This window comes from Chionomys nivalis, chromosome 17 (assembly GCF_950005125.1).
Source record: "Chionomys nivalis chromosome 17, mChiNiv1.1, whole genome shotgun sequence".
Classification (NCBI taxonomy): Eukaryota; Metazoa; Chordata; class Mammalia; order Rodentia; family Cricetidae; genus Chionomys; species Chionomys nivalis.
In genome coordinates, this window is record NC_080102.1 from 40399338 (window position 1) to 40420354 (window position 21017).

At 45.6% G+C, this 21017-nt stretch overlaps 1 protein-coding gene across 3 annotated transcripts in view; it reads right to left on the reverse strand.

Annotated features, from left to right (window-relative positions):
• Positions 1-21017, reverse strand: part of Pacsin2 (protein kinase C and casein kinase substrate in neurons 2) — a 101808-nt gene that overhangs the window by 15485 nt on the left and 65306 nt on the right. For all 3 annotated transcript variants that reach the window (XM_057792281.1, XM_057792279.1, XM_057792280.1), the window contains exons 2-4: positions 18945-19083; positions 4763-4919; positions 3591-3826 (exon numbers count right to left, since the gene is read on the reverse strand). In XM_057792281.1, the coding sequence (XP_057648264.1) occupies positions 3591-3826; positions 4763-4919; positions 18945-19004 (453 nt within the window). In that variant the 5' untranslated portion in view covers positions 19005-19083. The remainder of the gene's footprint in view (positions 1-3590; positions 3827-4762; positions 4920-18944; positions 19084-21017) is intronic.

Genomic DNA, 21017 nt, shown 5'->3' on the forward strand with positions numbered 1-21017 from the left:
GTCACAATTTCCGAGGATTCTTCTTTTGTTTTTGTGTTTTGTAGTTGTTTTGGGCTTTTCTTTTGAGAAAAGGGTCATATACAGTCCATCCTGGTCTCAAGGTCATGATACAGTCCATCCTGGTCTCAAGGTCACGAGCTTAGAGCAGTAGCAGTGGTTCTCAATTTTCCTAATGCTGGAACCCTTTACTATAGTTTCTCACATTGTGATGACTGTAAATCATAAAATTATTTTTGTTAGGATTGAGCCAGCGACCTGACGCAGAGTCAGCAATCTCCACCAGAGCTGGAGTGGGACAGCACAGCTACCTAGGACAGAGCGAACAAGCTCCACCGGGAGCAGAAGCCAGGAGCAAACCCAGTCCCGGGACACTGGTGGACAAGAAGAAGTCAAACTCTCACTGTTTGCTGATGATATGTTTACATAAGTGATCCCAAAAATTCTACCAAGGAACTTATACAACTCATAAACACTTTCAGCAATGTAGCAGGATACAAGATTAACTCAAAAAAATCAGCAGCCCTCCTGTACGCAGATGATAAAAGGGCTGGGGAAAAAAATCAGAGAATCAATACCCTTCACAATAGCCGCAAATAGCATAAAATATCTCAGAGCAACTCTAACCAAACAAGTGGAAGACTTGTATGACAAAAACTTTAAATCTTTGAAGAAAGAAATTGAAGGAAAGATCTCCCATGCTCTTGGGTAGGCAGAATTAACATAGTAAAAGTGGCAATCTTACCAAAAGCAATCTACAGATTCAATGCAATACCCAGCAAAATCCCAGCAAAATTCTTCAAAGATCTTGAAAGAACGGTACTCAACTTCATATGGAAAAACAAAAACTCCAGGATAGCCAAAACAATCTTGTACAATAAAAGAACTTCTGGAGGCATCACAATCCCTGACATCAAACTCTACTACAGAGCAACAGTACTGAAAACAGCCTGGTACTGGCATAAGAACAGACAGGAGGACCAAAGGAACCGAATAGAAGACCCAGATATCAACCCACACATCTTCGAACACCTGATTTTTGACAAGAAAGCAAAAAATATCTAATGGAAAAAAGAAAGCATATTTAACAAGTGATGCGGGCATAACTGGATATCAACATGTAGAAGAATGAAAATAGATGCACAAAACTCAAGTCCAAATGGATCAAAGACCTCAACATAAAGCCAGCCACACTGAACCTTATAGAAGAGAAAGTGGGAAGTACACTGGAATGCACTGGCACAGGAAACCACTTCCTTAAATATAACCCCAGCAGCACAGACACTGAGAAAAACAATTAATAAATGGGACCTCCTGAAACTAAAAAGCTTCTGTAAAGCAAAGGACATGGTCAACAAGACAAAAACGACAGCCTACAGAGTGGGAAAAGATCTTCACTAACCCCACATCAGAGATCTGATCTCCAAAATATACAAAGAACTCAAGAAACTGGACACCAGAAGATCACATAATCCAACAAAAAAAAAAAAAAAAAAAAAAAATGGAGTACAGACCTAAACAGAGAACTCTCATCAGAGGAATCTAAAATGGCTGAAAGACACTTAAGGAAATGTTCAACATCCTTAGTCATCAGAGAAATGCAAATCAAAACAACCCCGAGATTCCATCTTACACCTGTAAGAATGGCCAAGATCAAAAACACTGATGACAACTTATGCTGGAGAGGTTGTGGGGTAAAGGGAACACTTCTGCATTGTTGGTGGGAATGCAAGCTGGTCCAACCCCTTTGGATGTCAGTGTGGCGATTTCTCAGAAAATTAGGAAACAACCTTCCTCAAGACCCAGTAATACCACTTTTGGGTATAAATCCAAAGGATGCTCAATCGTGACACAAGGACGTGTGCTCAACTATGTTCACAGCAGCTTTGTTTGTCATAGCCAGAACCTGGAAACAACCTAAATGCCCCTCGATCGAAGAATGGATAAGGAAAATGTGGTACATTTACACGATGGAGTACTACACAGCAGAAAAAATACTGACAGCTTGAATTTTGCAGGAAAATGGATGGAGCTAGAAAACATTATTTTGAGTGAGGTATCCCAGACACAGAAAGACAATTATCACATGTACTCACTCATAGGTGGTTTTTAAACATAAAGCAAAGAAAACCAGCCTACAAACCACAATCCCAGAGACAATGAGGACACTAAGAGAGTCTTACATAGATCTAATCTACATGGGAAATAGAAAGTAGAAAAAGACAAGATCTCCCGAGTAAATTGGGAGCATGAGGACCTTGAGGGAGGGTTGAAGGGGGAGGGGAGATGCAGCGAGGGGAGCAGAGAAAAATGTAGAGCCCAATAAATATCAATAAAAATTTTTTAAAAATATTTATTTATTTATTATGTATACAATATTCTGTCTGTGTGTATGCCTGAAGGCCAGAAGAGGGCGCCAGACCTCTTTACAGATGGTTGTGAGCCACCATGTGGTTGCTGGGAATTGAACTCAGGACCTTTGGAAGAGCAGGCAATGCTCTTAACCACTGAGCTATCTTTCCAGCCCAATAAAAAAAAAAAAATTTTAAAAGGAGCAAAAAAATTATTTTCATTGTCATTTCATAACTAATTTTGCTACTGTTAAGAGTCTTAATGTGTGCTTTTTAATGGTCTTATTTGAGCTCTGTGAAAGGGTCATTTGACCCTTAAATGGGTTGTGACCCACAGGTTGAGAACCACTGGATACTCCTCCCAGCTCAGCCTTCTAAGTATCAGCAACAGTACGTGACTTCCAGGGTTCTAGCAGCTATTTCTCCCCACCCCCACCCTCTGTCTCCTACCTTTCCTCCCTCAAAGATACATACATACTTAAAAGTGACTTACATATTTGAACCAAAGTCATAGATTAATTTATTCTAGAAAAAAGAGAAGAGTGTAGTAATGGACCCATGGAGGGAAAACAGTTTCATTTACCAAGGCTCATGGGCAGGAAGAAAAAGACGGAGACGTGGTAAAAGTCAAGATGTAGAGAGAAGAACAAGCAAACATGAAGGCATGTTCTGGATGATTCTGAGCAAAGTAGCACAGCTCCTGAGAAAGGTGGAAGGGGCAGCATTCCAGTGAGAGGTGGAGAGCACACTACAGGCAGGAAGTGAACACACTGAGGTCAGAGTAGTCAGAAGACATCTACCAGTTAGTTAGCCAAGGCCATATAGGACTCATTGAGTTTGACTGGTGCTTTTGAAACAGTGGGGATCAATGTTGTATGCCAATTTGGGAGAAAAACCCATATAAAGAAAAGGACCATTCTGAATTAAACCTTTATACTAGTCCAAAGGTCTCCTGAATCTCTGGCACAGACAATTCTTTAGGCTGCAGAGAGAAATGGAGCTGGGTGAAAAGCATGAGCTTAAGGCTCTGCCAGTAATGTGAAGTTCTCGTCCTGTCTGCAGTCTATGATGAGCTGTATGGATTAAATTTAAAGAAAGCACATAAGGCAGGGTCTTGACCCAGAGATAGCCTGTTCTCCACCAGCTATGCTCTCTTGTGGCTAAGGTGAGTTCCTGGAAGTGTAGAAGGGAGCCCTGTCAGTGGAGAGAGGCACAGCAGGGCAAGAAAAGGGAGAGAGGCACCTCTTTCAGCTTCTTGGCCCAGGGCTTCTGGGCCTTCCGGAAGCCATCCTCTGCTTCCTTGGTCTCCTTGAAGCCTCCCATCATCTGTTTGTGAAAGGCTTCCTTCTGCCAGTTCTTGATCTTCTCAAAGTCTTCATTCATCAGTGACGTCTTCACTTCTAGGTGCAGCTCGCTCACCTTCTCTGCTTCGGACATGACAGCCATCCAGGCCTTCTCCACAGTCCCATACTGTGGTCCTGACACAGGAGAAGAATGTTAACTCGGTCTCTGCTCACAGCAGGGTTTCTGTCACCCCCATAGCTATCCACCTGGGAGCAGTCCAGCTACACACAACTTTTCTAAAGCCTTTGAGCTCTCGTGTGTGCGCACAGATATGTGCATGTACACGTGAGTAATGTGTATATTAGTTTCTTGCATCTGACTTCTATGTAGAAAGGAGTTGGGAATTAGGCCTTCTGTGTGCACAGTAAGTGCTTGTGCAGCTGAGCCAGCTCCCCTGTTCCCTCTGCGGTCTTTGAGACAACCCTTTCTGCATTTTGGAGATCTCACTTTGTTTAAGGTGGCCAGAAAAGGGTGAACTCTCTGAAGTGAGTTGCCAGCCTCTCAACCAAGAACTCTCTTGCTCCCATGACAGCCCAGGATTGTGAGTGGCCTCCCTCAAGATGGAACACCTTTATTCACTCCCATGAGCCTAGAGGATAATAGTGTCAACAAAGACAGGACAGGGAACATCTTGTAGTCCCCAAACCCCACTCCTCACTGGCTCAACTCAGATCAGAGACTGCTGGTTGCTGTGAGCACTTCAATGACGACGCAGCTGAGTTTCACCCGTTTCACCAATGGCTTTCTTCTTGTCCTTCCTACCCAGACCCCTTATCCAAAGTCCTGATTAAGAGTTCCCCTCCTGAGCCTTGGGGAATAAGAACAAGAAGGGAGTGAATTGACATAGTGTCCCTATACCATCCAGATATTTCCACATGGGCCTGTGTGGTTTCTCTTTCCTCTCTTCCCTCTCCCAGCACAGACTTCCTTCCCTTCGGCTGAGGACAGTCCTCTATCCTACAGGCACCCTCAGGCCCTCAGCAAGATGCATTCCTAGCCCACTTGTGAACAATTCATCAGGGGATCCCCGGAAAGTGAGCAGTTAGTACCCATGCCCAGGGTTACTTTACCTTTCTCCACAAGCTGCTTCCAGCGTCGGGCCCACTCAGTGAGCTGCTGTGCATATGCCTTTTCAATGCGTGCCCGCTCATGCAAACAGTTCATGAGGTCACCACACAGGCGGTGCCCATCATCAATCCGCTTCACAGTCCGTTTGTAGTTCCCGACCTGTGAGACAGAGCTTAGTGTTACGGTTAGGCGCATACTTAGGGTGGTTGTCCACCTGCTATACCCTCTAGCATGGTTAGCCTATCTGTTGCTATCATATATTATATATAGGGTTCCCTCACATCACTCTAAGGGTCATCCCATCTCCCCACCCTGATGGCTACCCCCTGTTTTATTACTAACAGGAATAAATAAGTCAGCAAACCGGAGTGTCTGAGTATATACCACCAGGTCATGTCCTGTAGCAGAAACCAACTGGGAGGTGAGGGAAGGAGGCAAATGAGCAAGGTGCAGGGCTGAGTGAGGCTGACAGGTCTTCAGGCAGATGGAGGAGCAGGGGTGGCTTCCTAGAGCAGGTAACATGCAACTAAATCCTCACGCAGGATTATTACTACTTTCCAATGACAGTAGCACATATTTTTTCCCACCGAGTGCCTACTATGTGCCAGGCACCTTGATAGGTATTTCTTTTTTTTTTTTTTGGTTTTTCGAGACAGGGTTTCTCTGTGGTTTTGGAGCCTATCCTGGAACTAGCTCTTGTAGACCAGGCTGGTCTCGAACTCACAGAGATCCGACTGCCTCTGCCTCCCGAGTGCTGGGATTAAAGGCGTGCGCCACCACCGCCCGGCTCTTGATAGGTATTTCAAGTGGCAGCAACTGCCCCTACTTCACAGATGAGGAAACAGGCTTAGAGATGCTAAGAACTGGCTAAGACTGCATGGTCACACTGGCTGGGATGAACTTCAAGGGAGTTTTCAAAATATTTTTAGGTAAGACAGCCTGGACGGCAAACCTCAGATTCTAATCTGCTTTGTCAAGGGCAAGTTTTGGCTACTCCTTTTCACATACGAAGGGAGAAACTAGATTACCTAAACTAGAAATAGCTATGAAAATATTTTTAACTCTGTGTGTGTGGTATATGCACATACATGTGCACATGTGGGTGGAGGCCAGAAGTCAATGTCAAGCATCTTCCTCAATTGTTCTACTTTTTGTTCTTGTTGTTGTTGCTTGTTTTATTCTTTGAGACAAGGTCTTGATGAACTTGGTGCTCACTAATGGATCTGGCTATATTAGCTGGCCAGCAAACCCAGGGATCCTCCTGTCTCTACCTCCCAGCATAGAGTTCCAGGCATGTACCATCACACCCAGCTTCTTATGTGGGTGCTGCAGAACTGAACTTAGGTTACCATGCTTGCCCACCAGTACTTTACCACCAAGTTAACAACTCCTCAGCCTGTTTCACCCTATAGCTTCAGCAGCAAGTCATAGGGGAAGGTCCACGGAGAACAGCACAGGAAAAGGACTAAAAATCAGTTGCCTACTAATGTGTTCAAAACTCTTAAACCACTCTCTTATGTTTTCTAACAGTCTCTACCCACTGACTCTCCAGTATGTTGTTCAGCCTGAAAGCCTCAAAGGCAGGCATGCCTGTGCCTGCTCTACAGAAAGGGCAGCCCTCTCTGCAGTGTTGCACTCCCAAGTCCTCCTTCTCCAGTGCTGAGCTAGCTAAGGGAAGAGAAGAGGTGCTGGAGATGGCCTGCAAGAGTTTGGAAAAGGAAAACACCTTTGGAAAAGGACAAACATGCAGGCACTGCATGTAGATGCAAAAGAGTGAGAGATGGTGGCTTCTGTACCTAGAGGGAAAGGCTGTCCCTTGGGCCAGGGCTCTAGGCAGGCTGAGGTGATGACCTCCTCCTGCAGGGCCCCGAATCCTGCTGAAGAGCTAAGACCCCCAGAAGTCAGACAGCCTAGGGATGCCAGAGGCCCAGCATGATTTTGGCCACCTACTAAAGGGTGGGACTCTTGGATCCACCATTAATCGTGTGCCCTCCACAGAGCCCCTTGCAGCCCAGGCAAAGCCTGACTCTTCTCAGCAAGGTTGGGAGTTCAATACATACAGCTGAAGCTGGGCTGTGACTTAATCCCCCAGCTTTTCCTTTTTCTTACTGCAAAAAGGAAAACAAAAACAATCTCCACAACCCACCCTGAAGCACTGACCTTGCTCTTCTTCAAATGGGCCTTTGTGGTCACTTTCAAATTTATAAAAGAAAAAAATAACAAAACTCAACTTAGTACTACTGGGGTGGGGGCAAGAGGAAAATCAACCTGATTGAGTTGCAATAGCCACATGGAACCACACAGAGACAGTTTTCATCTGTCACAGCAGAGCCAACTGGAGACAATCATCCAGATGTATATGTTAGTATCTGGAAACCTGTTCACCTCTTCAGTGTTCAAAGCCCAGGGGAAGACTTCAGGAAAGGAAAGAATGCCTGCTAAGGAGCTACAAGCTGTGCAGGCCAATGGCATGCAGCAGCTGTGACCATGCTGAAACAAGAACTCCTGTCAATTGAAGGACAGCCTCCTAGCTCCCAGGGTGGGAAGTGCCTCAGCAGGCAGACATTTCAGGTTATTAATGGGCCTTGAGGTGGCAGAGAAAACTGAACTGGTTCTGGGATTGCTTCTGGGGACAGGTGGTCATCTAGTCAGGCAGAGAGCAAAGGGAAGAAGGGAAACAACATTTAACAGTTCAAAGACTCAGGGAGAACCTGTGGCCCTAGTATGACCAGAACCAGGCAAGACCACTGTCAAGCGCATGTTCACCTAATTTGCCTTGGTCCTGAGATACTGAGGAAATTCCTACCTCACATGGAACCCAAACAGAAAACACTTCCTGAAACCCCAGAGAGGCTTAGCTGTCATGAGGCTGACCCACTGATCCCCACATGAGAAGGGTGGAAGTTCTCTTGCAGGCAGTGGTCTGGGACTCATGTCCCAGACTACCTACCCTGTTCTCCTCTGGCCAGACAACGGCCATCCTTGTCTCTGCCATAGCCAAACTCACTTCCTGCACATCAGGCTTGGGTAGATCCAAGCAACAAAAGCTTCACCATGCATAAAGCACCTACACCCTACAGCATGTGTACTGATGTCTCTGTCCATTTTTCTTTCTCTAGGCCGTCCACACAGCAGGCTTTTAATGAAAACATGAGCAGTAAAACCACAGAGCAACCAGAAGAGCATGTAGGCCAGTGCACCTCTGCAAGTTAAAGTGACACTCTTTAAATAACATTTCACAGATTTAAGTTACATGAATGCACATCCACTATCCCAACAAAAACCAAAGATTCAGAAACAGACATCCTAAACAACTGCAGACTTTAAAAACTATCTCCTAACTGTTACATCTAAAATCTAAAATCAACAGGGGGCGCTGGAGAGATAGCTCAGCCATCAAGCCCTTTCCAGACCAAGTTCAATTCCAGCACTCACACCAAGAGGTTCACAACTAACTAACTCCAGCTCAGAAAGAGAGAGGAGAAAGAGACAGAGACAGAGACTGTCTCTTAAAAATCTGCCAGGGATTTAAGCTGAGAAGCTGTCACCAAGTCCTAGCCACCATGATGAAAAAGGCAGGACTACTGCAAGGAGCACTCAGGGAGCTCCTTACACCCAGATGACCAAACCTCAGAGAGAAAAAGAAACCTCAAGTACAGGGCAGGGCTGGGCAAAGGCTCCTGCTGGATGAACTAGAAGAAAACAGACTTCTTCAACAACCAGGAGGTACTGAAGTCATTAGGACCAGCATTCTGTGTCAGGCTAATACCCTGACATTGCAGGCAGATAGGAGACTACTCCCTACGATATGAGATGTGTGGCACAGAAACGAACTGGAAGGGAGGACTCACCAAAGATTAGAAGCTGTTTATATAAATCACAAATGCTAGTACACAAAGCAGGGATAAAAAGCTTCAGAAATGTGACTATCAAATCTGCACCACAGGAAGGGAGGAAGCAACGGCTTTCCTGTTTGGGAAGTAGAAAAGTGCAGAGCGGGATCTGAACTGCCCAGCCCATAGTACCTTGTCTGACAAATGGCTCAGCCAGTCTTCTCCATGGATGCCTCCCTGGCAAGACCACCTGCGAGCACTTGCATCACCTGCATCCTTCGGCTGCTGGAACTGATTTCTCCAACATGGCTCCTGCCAAATGTTCCAACTGGGGACCACATGTGCCTTTGAGAACATGGTGCCCATAGCCACAGCTTCTCTGAGTTACCCCAGGTACATTGGCCTTGGCCCTTAGCTGGGCTAGACTCTCTTAGCAACAAGTGACACATCCTGTCATTATGCATTACATCACAATGTTTGTGTTTTGCCAGGCAGGGAGTGATAACCCATCCCATGCATTCTCAGTGGGTGGGAATATTAGTGTTCCCATCTAAAGGATAAGGAAACAGAACTGAGGAACTATGGTCACCCATGTTCATAGAGATAGAAAGAAACAGAGACTCACATACCACGTCCCCCCTTGGGTCAATCAGAGAGGGTAAAGAGTTGCAGGCTAGGGCCAGACCCCACTCCTGTTTCCACTGTATCCCAATGGCACTTCATCCCAGGAACCCTAAACTTATATGCTACTAAGACAACTTGCCAAGGGTAACCTTGGTTTTACCCTTGTAATAAAGGACTAAGAACCACACTTGCCCCCTCTCAACCCTGGAAGAGGAAGGCATCTGTGCCAAGTTGCTCAGCAGAAAGCTGAATGTCCCTCCAAGCAAGTCCATGCTCTGGAACTCAAATGTCTAACCCAACACACTGATAAAGGATGCCTAGAAACTGCAGCCTTCTCCACTGGGTTGGAAGACACAAGGAATGGCAGGCCTCTGGAGGGCGATGCTTAATTACAGCTCTGTAGGTGGCCACAAGATGGACTAAAAGACCTTCTGACTTTGTGTTCAAGCCCCTAGGCTCTTTTGGCCTTTTTTCTACCGTATCTCACAAGAGCAGCAGTACAGATCTGGCTCTGGCCCAAGCATGTGATCTGGCCAGGCCTTTTCTCTGCATTTCTGACTCTCAAGCTAGAAAGGGGGTGGAAATAGAGCACTTACATGCCAAGTGTCCTAGAAGCTTACACTCCAGGTTGGACTTCCTCCCTGCCAGCTCTACTCTTAAGTTGCATGGCAGGACCTAAGTTGTTTTCTGGCTATTTCTTCATCTTGTCCACACAGTAAAGGAGTGAAAAGCAGCTTAGGTGACCTCAAGAAGCCCTTCATGGTTCTGGAATCTTGAAACGAATCGTATCTGTCACCGCCATTAGCCAGCTAACTCCAAACAGCCAATCAAGCATTCCTAACTCTCAGCTTCTGATGTTCTGGCAACTCCCTCTTGCCATCCACAAAAATTTAATAAACATCTGCTGTGAGGCACATATAATATTACAGTGAGCAAACCATCACTACATTGGCCTGATGGGACTTATGGCTAGATGAATACCATAGTTTTGGAAAGGAATATTCCTCAAGTGGTCAGAGCTGGCCTGGAAACATGTGAGGTGAAAATGAAGGACCTTAGACTTCTGGAAGGCTTGGGACAGGAAGTCACAACCCACACAGCATGAGCTATGGACAGCACCACTCCTCTGACATCTATCCTGCAGCTCAAGCCACCCTGATTACCTTGAGTGGACATCTGCTGCATATCAAAACAGTGTCAATATTCTCTATTCTCCACGCCTATAGACTGGGCACTCCATAACGTCTTCTCAGAGCCCAAATCTGTCTTGGTAGCTAAATCTGGATTCTCTTTCCACTTGGAGAGGTAGAGGTCTCAGAAGTTGCTAGGATACTTCCCATCATGGATACTGAGGCATTCTGGAGTCCTTTTTCCACAAAGTTCTCAACCCAGGAGAGCTATAAGAGCCCTTCCCATCAACAGCCCAAAAGAATCACATTGGCAGATGGCAATCCCAACTATTACCGTGATGAAACACCATGACCAAAACAATTCGAAAAGTAAAGGGTCTGTTTCATTTACAGTTCCATGTAACAGTCCATCATCAAAAGTAGTGAGGGAATGAACTCAAGTAGAGCAGGAACCTGGGGGCAGGAGCTGATGCCGAGGCCATGGAGGGGTGGTGCCTACTGGCTTGCTCACCATGACTTGTTCAGCTGCTTTCTTATAGAACCCAGGATCATATGCCCAAGGGATAATACCACTCACAATGCGTTGGTCCCCCCCCAGAATCAATAATTAAGAAAATGCCATCATTATTAGGGCATCCCTGGCAAGATAGCAATGCCCAATAGTGGGTTGGTAAAAGACATGTAGATAACCTACCGGCTACTCAAATTACTTCAGAATTCAGTGTTGAGACTTCTGGGGTATGGTATGCCATGCTTTTTATATAGAAACACAGTATGCCAAGTAGACTAATTGCCAGGTCATGCCTGCATTTTCTCCTACAGGTCCCTCTTCTACATTATTTTGCCTTCCTAAGAGCAGATGTGCTGATCAATGAGTGGAGTGGAATATGTCAATCAATATATTACAACTAAAGAGATAATAACAAAGGTAAATAGATTAAAACCATTTCAAAAGCAAAGAAGGCATCTGGGGGTGGGAATGGTTATCATTCCAAATTATAGAATTTTCGCTTATAGGATCCTTATCAGGAAATAGGTTGGAGCCACTGGCAAACAGTTAAGGACAAGGTCCTCTGGCCTCCACCCCAATAACAAGGGAGGGTTAGGTACCAATGCCCAGTATTTTCAGTGCAGACAATATTTAGAGTTAGTAAACAGCAGAGCAGGATAGGTGTTTGCTGCTATCTCTTGCAGATGCCCAATTTCATCTGCTTAATTGCTGGTCTCAGCTGTCCAGGGTCTGGTGAGCCAGGCTGGGATCCAGATGGGCTGCAGAAAACCTCTCCCAATGGTAAGTAATGGGGCTAGTGATTGGCATTTACCCATTATTACATCTTTCCAGGTCACAGAGGTAAGCTTGTAGACCCTGACAAAGGTGCTCAATGTGTGTGTGTTGCTTCTTACTTAGAAACGCAGCATGCCAAGAAGACTGGCCACCAGGTCATGCCTGCATTTTCTCATATAAGAAAATGCCTTCCAGCTCTATCTTATGCAGGCATTTTCTTAATTGAAGTTCTCCTCACAGATGATTTTAGTTTGTGTCATGTTTACATACAACTCGCCAGCACATCCATGAAGGGGAGCAAGCCGCTCCTTAGCCTCCACACTGCTAGAAGAGAAGTGAAGGCACGAGTCAGCAGAAGGGCTCTGCTGATCCGCTGCTCTGTGCTCCAAGCATTACACAGTAAAATAGACTAACTCATGCGAGTAGTGAGGAACCCAATCTGCACCTGTCTTTTGAATAGTCACTATCATTTCTGTAAAAACCTTGTGAAGCCATAGCGTTCCTCCTTTCCATAGTGGGATTCATCCCAAATAACTCCAGTAGTGTATTAATTATTGGGCATAACTTCTTTCTGTATTGACAACTGGATGACCTCTCCCCACACTGTGGGGCCCTGGTGTGAAGTATGCACTCAGTCAAAGGAACCTTTGTTCTCATAGTCAAATCTACATAAAGTTAGTCCCCCACAATTATCCTTTATGGCAGGGCATCTGACAAGGAAAGGAGCCTTGCTAACAGACCAAATGAGAACCTCAAAGACAGGCATTGAGCAGGAGAGACAGCATGTCTACCCTTACTGAGAAACGATCTGGGAGGCCCTAAGATCTCTAACAGCTGACTCAGGAGAATGTAACCCACTGGCCTGTGCTCTACACTACTAAGTTATTAATATTCTGTATTTACTTTCACCTCGGTTTCACTGACACAAGATCTTGTTCTAGGAAACTGTTTGTGCCTTTACCCATAGAAATACAGGGAAAAAGTTTAGGTTGCTAAACAAGCCCCAAAGAAAGAAATTCCTTCCCGCCTGGGTGTCAGAGGATACAGCACCTGTAGAGTACCCTGTTGGTTAGCCCTAGGGGTTGGGGGGAGGGGGAGAGGTACACAGTGCTATCTGCTTTCCTCTTTGAGGCTTACACTGGTTGCCATGGATACCAGAAATGCTGTGTTCCCAGCTGTTGCTTAGAGAGTGTACAACAAGGTACCATTTTTCTTCCCTACTTCTTTACATTTATCAATTACATACATCTAGCGTAACTAGTTACATTCAAGAAATGCAGTTAGTATACAAAAAAAAAAAACCCTTTTCCCCCTCTTTTTAGAATTCTGTACTGATGTAAAGCCCCATCCTTAATTAATCCTCCCAGTATCTGTCAGGGAGCTTCACAGCCACGCCCCCTCTATGACATAAGTAAGACAATTGGCCACTTCTTCATCAGTCTTATCCATCTTGTTGGCCCTAAGAAATGCATGCTTGACATTATTGTTATTTACCAAGAATTGTTAATTATGTCTGTGTGGATATATAAACTAAAAACCTTGTGGAACATCACTGGGAGAGATCCTGGGAGAACACTAAAAGAGCATTGAAGAGAGCACTGGGGGAAGGTAGGAAGAATAAACGGGACATGATGAAAAGGTATATATGAACTGACATTTCTTTCACACTCGGGAATCTTTAGTCAGTCTTCGCTTTCCTTCTGAATCCTGAGAAGTTTAGAGGAGGTTGGCACCCCAACATAAACCTTGATACCTTGCTGAAGCCTATAGAATCTTTGGTGATATCTAGGGCCTGAATATTTTACCCCAAGCCCGCAGTATCTCAGTGAAGCTGGGAGGATTGCAGAACATTCTTTCTTCCTAATACTACAACCTGCAGCATCAGTCCCTGTCACAGATACAACATGGTATATACACCTACAGGGCAACCTCTCGTAAAGCACAGGGCCTCCATCTCAGCAACTTCCTACAACCCATTAAACTCCCACTGTGACCCTTCCAACAGGGATGAATCTTCTGGGTCTTCCATTCCTATCATCTTCTATTGATTTTTGGGTTTTTAACTCTGGGGCATTTGTGCTTAAAGAAACCAAAATGTAAGGGGGTATCTCTAAAAAAAACTTTCATGTCTGAATCTTGCTTTTCAGGGACCAGATAGAGCTCTCTCATCCTCATTTCTACAAGATTCTGCTAGTTTCACCCTGAACTTTCTTGTAATTTCCAAAGTGCCTCTACCTTGGAGAGGAGAACCTAGGGGCACCTTGGTAGGATGTTTTCCTGAATCACTGGCCTGTGTCATACCTCACTGGGTTCCCTATCTGCATGGGATGATGCTCCTTGCCTGCAGAGCCCTAAGAGAGCCCAAGGCTGAAGCTTATGCCTGGGTCTGCTGGTGCCTCTACTGCTTTACAAACAGGCAGCTTCTGTCCCAGCATAACAAAGTCTAAGACTTCACTTCTGTCCCAGATCCCAGTGTTTGGTAACAGCCATACGTTGACTGCTGCCATCCTGTTTCTGGAATTGGTCTTCAAAGGAAGGGGAAGACAATGGGGTTTGCTACCCAGCAAAGGAAAGGAAACAGAGTTCACTGCCAAGCAAAGGAAAGGGAAGGAAATTGGGTTCACTGCCCAGTAAAGGCATCACTTGCTCTGATTGTTTATACAAAACATGAGAACAACTTTGCCGGGCAGTGGTGGCATACACCTTTAATCCCAGCACTCAGGAGACAGAGGCAGGCAGATCTCTATGAGTTCGAGGCCAGTCAGGTCTACAGAGTGAGTTCCAGGACAGACTCCAAAGCTACAACAGAGAAACCCTGTCTCAAAAAACCAAAATCAAACAAAACAAAAAGATAATTGAATTATCAATCTTAAATCAAATGTTCAAACTGACAAACTTAAAAATGGATAAAGTGGAACCCTCTTAATTCTAGTTGCCGGATCCTAACTCTAAAATCAGAACACATGAAATAATAGGGAGGAAAGATGCATTTAAATAAACCTATTTAAAAAGTTCTTTACATTTATTATTTATTTAGTGGGGGAGGGTTGTATATGTGCATCTACTCGTGTGTGTGCGTGCGTGCGCATGTGCCTACAGAGGCCAGAAAAGGGCACTGGATTCCTGGAGTCAAGAGTTACAGACGGTTACCCAGAGTGGGTACTGGGAACTGAACTAGAGTCCTTTGGAAGAAGAGCCAGTGCTCTTAACCACTGAGCTTCAGCCCCAATGAACCTTCTCTTAACTGAGTTTCTCCACAAGGCTGCTGGTAAAGTTTGCTGCACACCAAGTCCTTGGTGCATGTGGTGTGGTGGTGTGTATCGTACAGTGGAGGAAGGTAGGCATCTGTGCCTATAACATGGACCAGATTTGCATGCCCCGCTCCCAAGGCCCCTCCTTGAACTCCAGGCTTCCACATACAGAAGTGTGAGTCCTCACTCACCCTTCAGCACACAGCCTAGAAAATGAAAAGAATATGTGACAGCTGTTGCCACAGGCTGGCACAGTGAGAGCCTCTTCCTAGTATTAAGTTCTCATGGAAGACCAGAACCACTCCAGTGTAGGAGAGACAGACACCCTGAAAGTTCTGTGACCCCTGGGATCCAAGTCAAGAGACATGTGGAAATGGGCCAACCTGTCATAAAAAGCCAAGCACCCTGGAAGGAAATCAACAGACTGAAAAGTGGGGTTAGGAGTGGGATAGTAGTCCCTTTAAGAACTCTTACTCCCAGTCCCTTTATCCCAACCCTGATTGTGATCCATTCTGGCCCTGGTCTCTCATGTCCAAGCCTGGTTTATAGTTCTCACTGCCTGCCCTCTCTCAGGCTATACCTGGCCACCCAGCTACCTTCCCGCTCTGCCAGCCCAAACCAGTATTTGTCCTCAAAGTCCCATGGAGCCAGGATGCTATGAGGAATCAATACCAAAGACCATTGAAATTCTAAAGTTTCCATGTGAAAAAAAAGATGTGACCCCAACAGCTTAAACAGGTGACTGAAATCCAAAGAAGAACACAAAAGATAGATAAGCTTCTTGACAAGCAACTGAGGGACAGCCCTCCCATCCCCCAGTAGCTGTCTGGCATTGGAAACCGTGTCTAGACAATGAAGGGACTAGACAGCAACAAGATGGAGTCTACTTCCCCCGTCTGTGTCTGTGCAATGCTCAGGTGTGCAGCTGAGGACCAGGGAATGCAGAGAAACAATGGCTCGGGAGGAACCTGGTCCTACCGGTGAAGAGCCCTGTGACCCTAGGGATCCAGGTACCCTAGGCACACCAGACAGCACCAACAGTGAGGAAGCACCCGGCATTGGTACACTATTGTAATCACAGAAACGCTATCACTGACTGGGCATCATGATCTATGACCATGCACATTAAATTCTGCATTAGATTGCATGACTGGATTGCTCTGACATCAGCAATGAGTGAGTGCATGGGATGATAATTGTATGGATGGTATATATAGCATGCCTGGTCCTGGGACTAAAATGAGACAGTTTCATCAGGTGGCACCCAGCCAAACACACTACCCAGATAGCACCCTGCAGTCTTCTTGAGGGGGAAGTAAACAGAATTGGAAGCAGCTGCGATTACCCTACCCCATCACGTCTACTAAATATGTGGAATAGCCAGACATCTAAAAACCAGCACCATATTGCTGAAAACAGCCAGTGCTCAGCTACCAAACTCAAGTTCCTATAGAGGATGTGCCAGGTTCTGCAGGATGATAACTCTTGGAAGACCCTCAGCCATTTATCTCACTATCAGGCCCTCAACTACAAAGTCCCTCCATGCACCATGCCCAGTGCTAGGTGCTGGGAACACAAGCTAAACAGAGTCACTCTGCTAAGTTACAGAACAAAAAGCGCCAACAGGTGTGGCAGGTATGCTAGGAGCTGGCACAAGAGTACTGCCATCACTAATGTGGGACCAAGAGCTCTGTGACAAGAACTATCCTTGTCACTTTCATCTTCACAGGAAAGCAGCAACACCTCAGAGTGTAGAAAAACAAGGCTCTTCAGGACAGAGTTCCAGGAGGCCACAAGCAGGGCAGGTCTTGGAGCTTGTTTTCCTACCCATGTGAAGTCAATCTGTCTGTCTGTCTGTCTGTCTGTCTGTCTGTCTGTCTATCTATCTATCTATCTATCTATCTATCTATCTATCTATCTATCTATCTATCTATTGGTTTTGGGGGACAGGGTTTCTCTGTGTAGTTTTGGAGCCTATCCTGGAACTAGCTCTTCCAGACCAGGCTGGCCTTGAACTCAGAGACCCGCCTGCCTCTGCTGGCCTTGAACTCACCTAGACCCGCCAGCCTCTGCAAGCCCGAGGGCTGGGATTAAAGGCCTGCGTCACCACCACCCAGCCCATTTGAGACTGTAAGCAGAGCTCACACCAGGGAGACAGCTGTGAGGACTGAAAGCAAGGCTTGGGTAGTCACTCATGATTTCTAAATGTTCTATGGGAGTTTGCCATGGCTGTAGAAAAGCACAGAGATCCTAACTGTTTCTGGGTATATGCGTAATGGGCTGTCAGAGTGAATGCAACCCAGCACAGAACACACAGAGGCACAAACAACACAGCTTCACAGGTGCTTCTGTGACACTAGTGGGTCATAGCTCATCTGTGGTCCAACAAGAAGGGTCTGCCTACCCACACACCTGTATCTGCAGGGGCAGAGGGCAAGTCCAGTCTTGCTCCAGATGCTGTCTATAGCCACAGCTCTAAAGCAGCTTTCAACCTTTCCAATATACCCTGCTGTTGAACAGCTGGCAATATATCTGTCCCTATGACCCTTGCTGCCTTAAATGTTTCCAGGGCAGAGGTGTCTCTTGCCATCCAGATTCCAGTTCCAGCCTCATCCTTACTAGACAGCCGTGGCCCGCTAGTCTGGGAAGATCATGTCTGCTCCTTCTCTTCCACTCACTCGGCACCTATAGCAGCAACTTCTTAAGTCCTAAGACTTGTTCTCTACATGCCCTGCCATATCCTCACAGGATCTCATACACGATCTGTTCAGTAATGCATACTCTGTTCTATTTTGTTCTGGGGCCAGGATTTTGCTGAGTTGTCCAGCCTGGTATCCCACTCGTGAGCTGAAGCAATCCTCTGGATTCCCAGTGCTAAGGACTATGGGCATAAAACCACTGCATCTAGCTAAGTGGGTACTTTTAATAAAATAAAATATTTAGCCAATCACAGTTCTTTCATTCGGAACACAGGAAAGAAAAGTGCTAGTGAAGTTTGAGTCCTCTATCTTCTAAAACCAGAGCATTAGTGATCACTTGTTTCCCTTAGCCTGTAACAGCAGATGACATGTTAGCCCCACAAACACCAGGACTGCACACTCACCTTTTCCTCCTCTGGAGCCTCCTGTCAAGAAGGCACCACACAGTGCTTAAGACTACAGTCCCATCTGGCAGCCTCTCTTGGGGGCCAGAGTTAGCCCCCTTTTACTCTGAGGCTCAGGTAAAGTGCACAACTTGTCCAAGGTCACATAGCTAGTGACAGCACAGCTGGGGTCAGGGCTGACATGCTACTTAGCTGAAAGCCCAGTCCTCCTCACCCTGTCCATGTAGCCCAAAATGAAAAGAAAGTTCCAAGGGTTTTTCCAAGGGGGGTTAATTACGGTCAAGACTTTACTTCCTTGGCTGGAGTGGAAACTCAGTGTTAGGACCCCTGCCTAGTATACATGAGGTACTTGTTGTGTTCCATCCCTAGTACCATCACTAACAACAACGAGAATACAGTTGGCTTTTCTTTAACTAGTGGACAGGAAAAATTAAGTGGGCTGGGGAGAATAACTTGCGAAAACAAAACAGGTCACAAGGTAATTTCATCAGGAAGGGAGTTCCCAGGACACAGGCTGGCAGGCAGATGCTCTTACCAAGATCCTGGCCCTTTGTTCAGCCCTCTAGGCTGCTTGCCTGCATTATGCAAAATAATGTCACATCATGGTCACTCATATGTAAAAGCTGCCTGTGAGATTGGGCTGGGTCACTGCTGTGTGTTGTCTATTACACAGCGCTAGACACCCAAGAACATTGGAGGGCAAACCAGCAAGACCTTTCACAGACACATCTAGTGAAAATCGGACTTTCCAGACAAGTGAACTCCCAACTCCACTGAGGGCTGGAGCATTCCCATAATCCCTAAAAGAAACAATGCCCTGTCTCTGCCACCACTAATTTGATGGGAAGTTCCTGCCTGATTTTGAATTAATGTTCATTTCGTTCTGACTCTACCAAAACCACAAAGGTACACTGGACGCCAGCAACCTGGGATCTATGTTCAAAAGAGGAGACATTACCTCCCAGAAGCTGTCACTGGACACTTCCACTCCCACAGAATCGTCGTAGGTGACAGACATTTTTGCAGAGGATGAGGGGATGGCAGCAGACACTCTGGTTCAGGGATTCACTTCAGATGGTCAAAATACGTAGACAGACCTATGAAAGAAAAACACAGACAGTTGTAGCTTCCCCATTCCAGGACAAAAAGCAAGGTATCACTATTGAATGCATGGCACCCACCTCAGCGTATTGGTATCTCCTACCCTACTTCAGCCAGCTTCTCTTCCCTGTCCCACCACTCAAGTCTCAGTTCACGTACCTCCCAGAGATGCCTTAGGAACTCAACTGACTACAGTGTCACCAGTGACAGACACCACAGAAGCTCTTCTGAGAGCCAGCCTTAGTCAAATAAGGATCAGGGCACATTACTCACATTGTATGAAGTTAGTTACTTGGTTGTCAACTTGATTACATCTGGAATTTACTAAAACCAAAAGGACTGGGTGCACCTATGAGGGATTTTTTTCTAAATTAAATCATTCAAAGCAGAAAGACCTACCTTTAATCCCAATCTTCTCAAGTGGAAGATCCACCTTTAATCCACAGCCACATCCTTGGTTATATAAAGGACATGGAAAGAGGCTTTTGCTCTTTGCCTGCATGCCATTGCTCTCAGTGGCAAGTCCATTCCTTCACTGGCATCAGAGACTACTTCTTCAGGATTCTGGTGTGTAAAGACCAGCTGAGACACCCAGCCTCATCGACCCAACAACTACTGGATTCTTGGACTTGCCATTGGGAGATACTATTGTTAGACTAGTTAGCTAAACCAGAGCCTTACAGGTTTAGCCACTCTAAAAAATCCTATCCTCTAGAGAAAAATCCTATCCTGTTCCTCTAGAGAAGCCTGACTAATATAGTTAGCAAAGACAAATAAGAGTTACTTGGCACACACCTGACACTCTAAAAGTGTCCATCCAGTAAGCTCCCAAAAGACAGTGAGAAACACTAGGGAACAGAACAGTTTTTACTGTTGTTGTTTTTTGTTGTTGTTAGTTATTGTTTCTGGACAAGCGTTTTCTCTGAGGCTGTCAGCTTGGGAGGGAACCAGTGGCTACCTGCTGCCAGGAAGCTTATATGCTTTTCATGCACACACTTATTTGCTGTGCATCAAGGCTGGCCTTAAGAAACACAGAGATCTGCCTATCTCCAGATTAAAAGGCATGTTGCCACCAGGCCCAGCAGAAAATGGTTTTCTATACACATAAATCCAGCCACTTTGCATTTACTATCTATACATCATATACATAGACACATATATCATATATAGAGACTATATCTAGACATCACAGTCCCACAGTCACAACTTATCTCCTCCTCTCTATGACTTTTCTTTTTCTTGCCTTGGTACACCAGAGGACTTCCAAAGACCAAGCTTTCAACACTTCACCAATGAGGAAGAGTGAGGCTCAAGTGGAGAATGCTGGCTCAGCAAGTATAAAGCCCTGTGTTCAACCCCAGCACAAAATGAAAAATAAGTATCTGCCATTACCTCTGGCTTCAGGTTTTATTTCTTCTAGCTCCTGGAAGGGAATGCTTACTGCTTTAATCCGCAGCCTTTCTCCTTTTCTTTTTTTCTTTTTAATATTTATTTATTATGTGTACAGTATTCTGCTTGCAGCACCAGAGAGGGCCCCAGACACTACAAATGGTTGGGGGTCCCCATGTGGTTGCTGGGAATTGAACTCAGGACCTTTAGAAGAGCAGTCAGTGCTCTTAACCTCTGAGCCATCTCTCCAGCCCCCTTTCTCCTTTTCTAAAATACACATGAAGAACAAGAGTCCCTCCACATAATGCAGGGCAAACTGGCAAGATTTTACAGGCAGGTGGTTCAAAGGTATGGGCAACGGGCTTCCTGTATATGGGTGGTCAAAATGGGTCAACACAAATCTCATCTCTAGAAATCTGCAATTGGTGATGTCATTTAAGTGACAGAATCAGTGCTCAGGATTCAGGATCACACAGGAGCATTCTGTAGCATTGTTGGTGGCTCTCATTCATTATCAACTACTGTTGGCGAGTCTCATTTA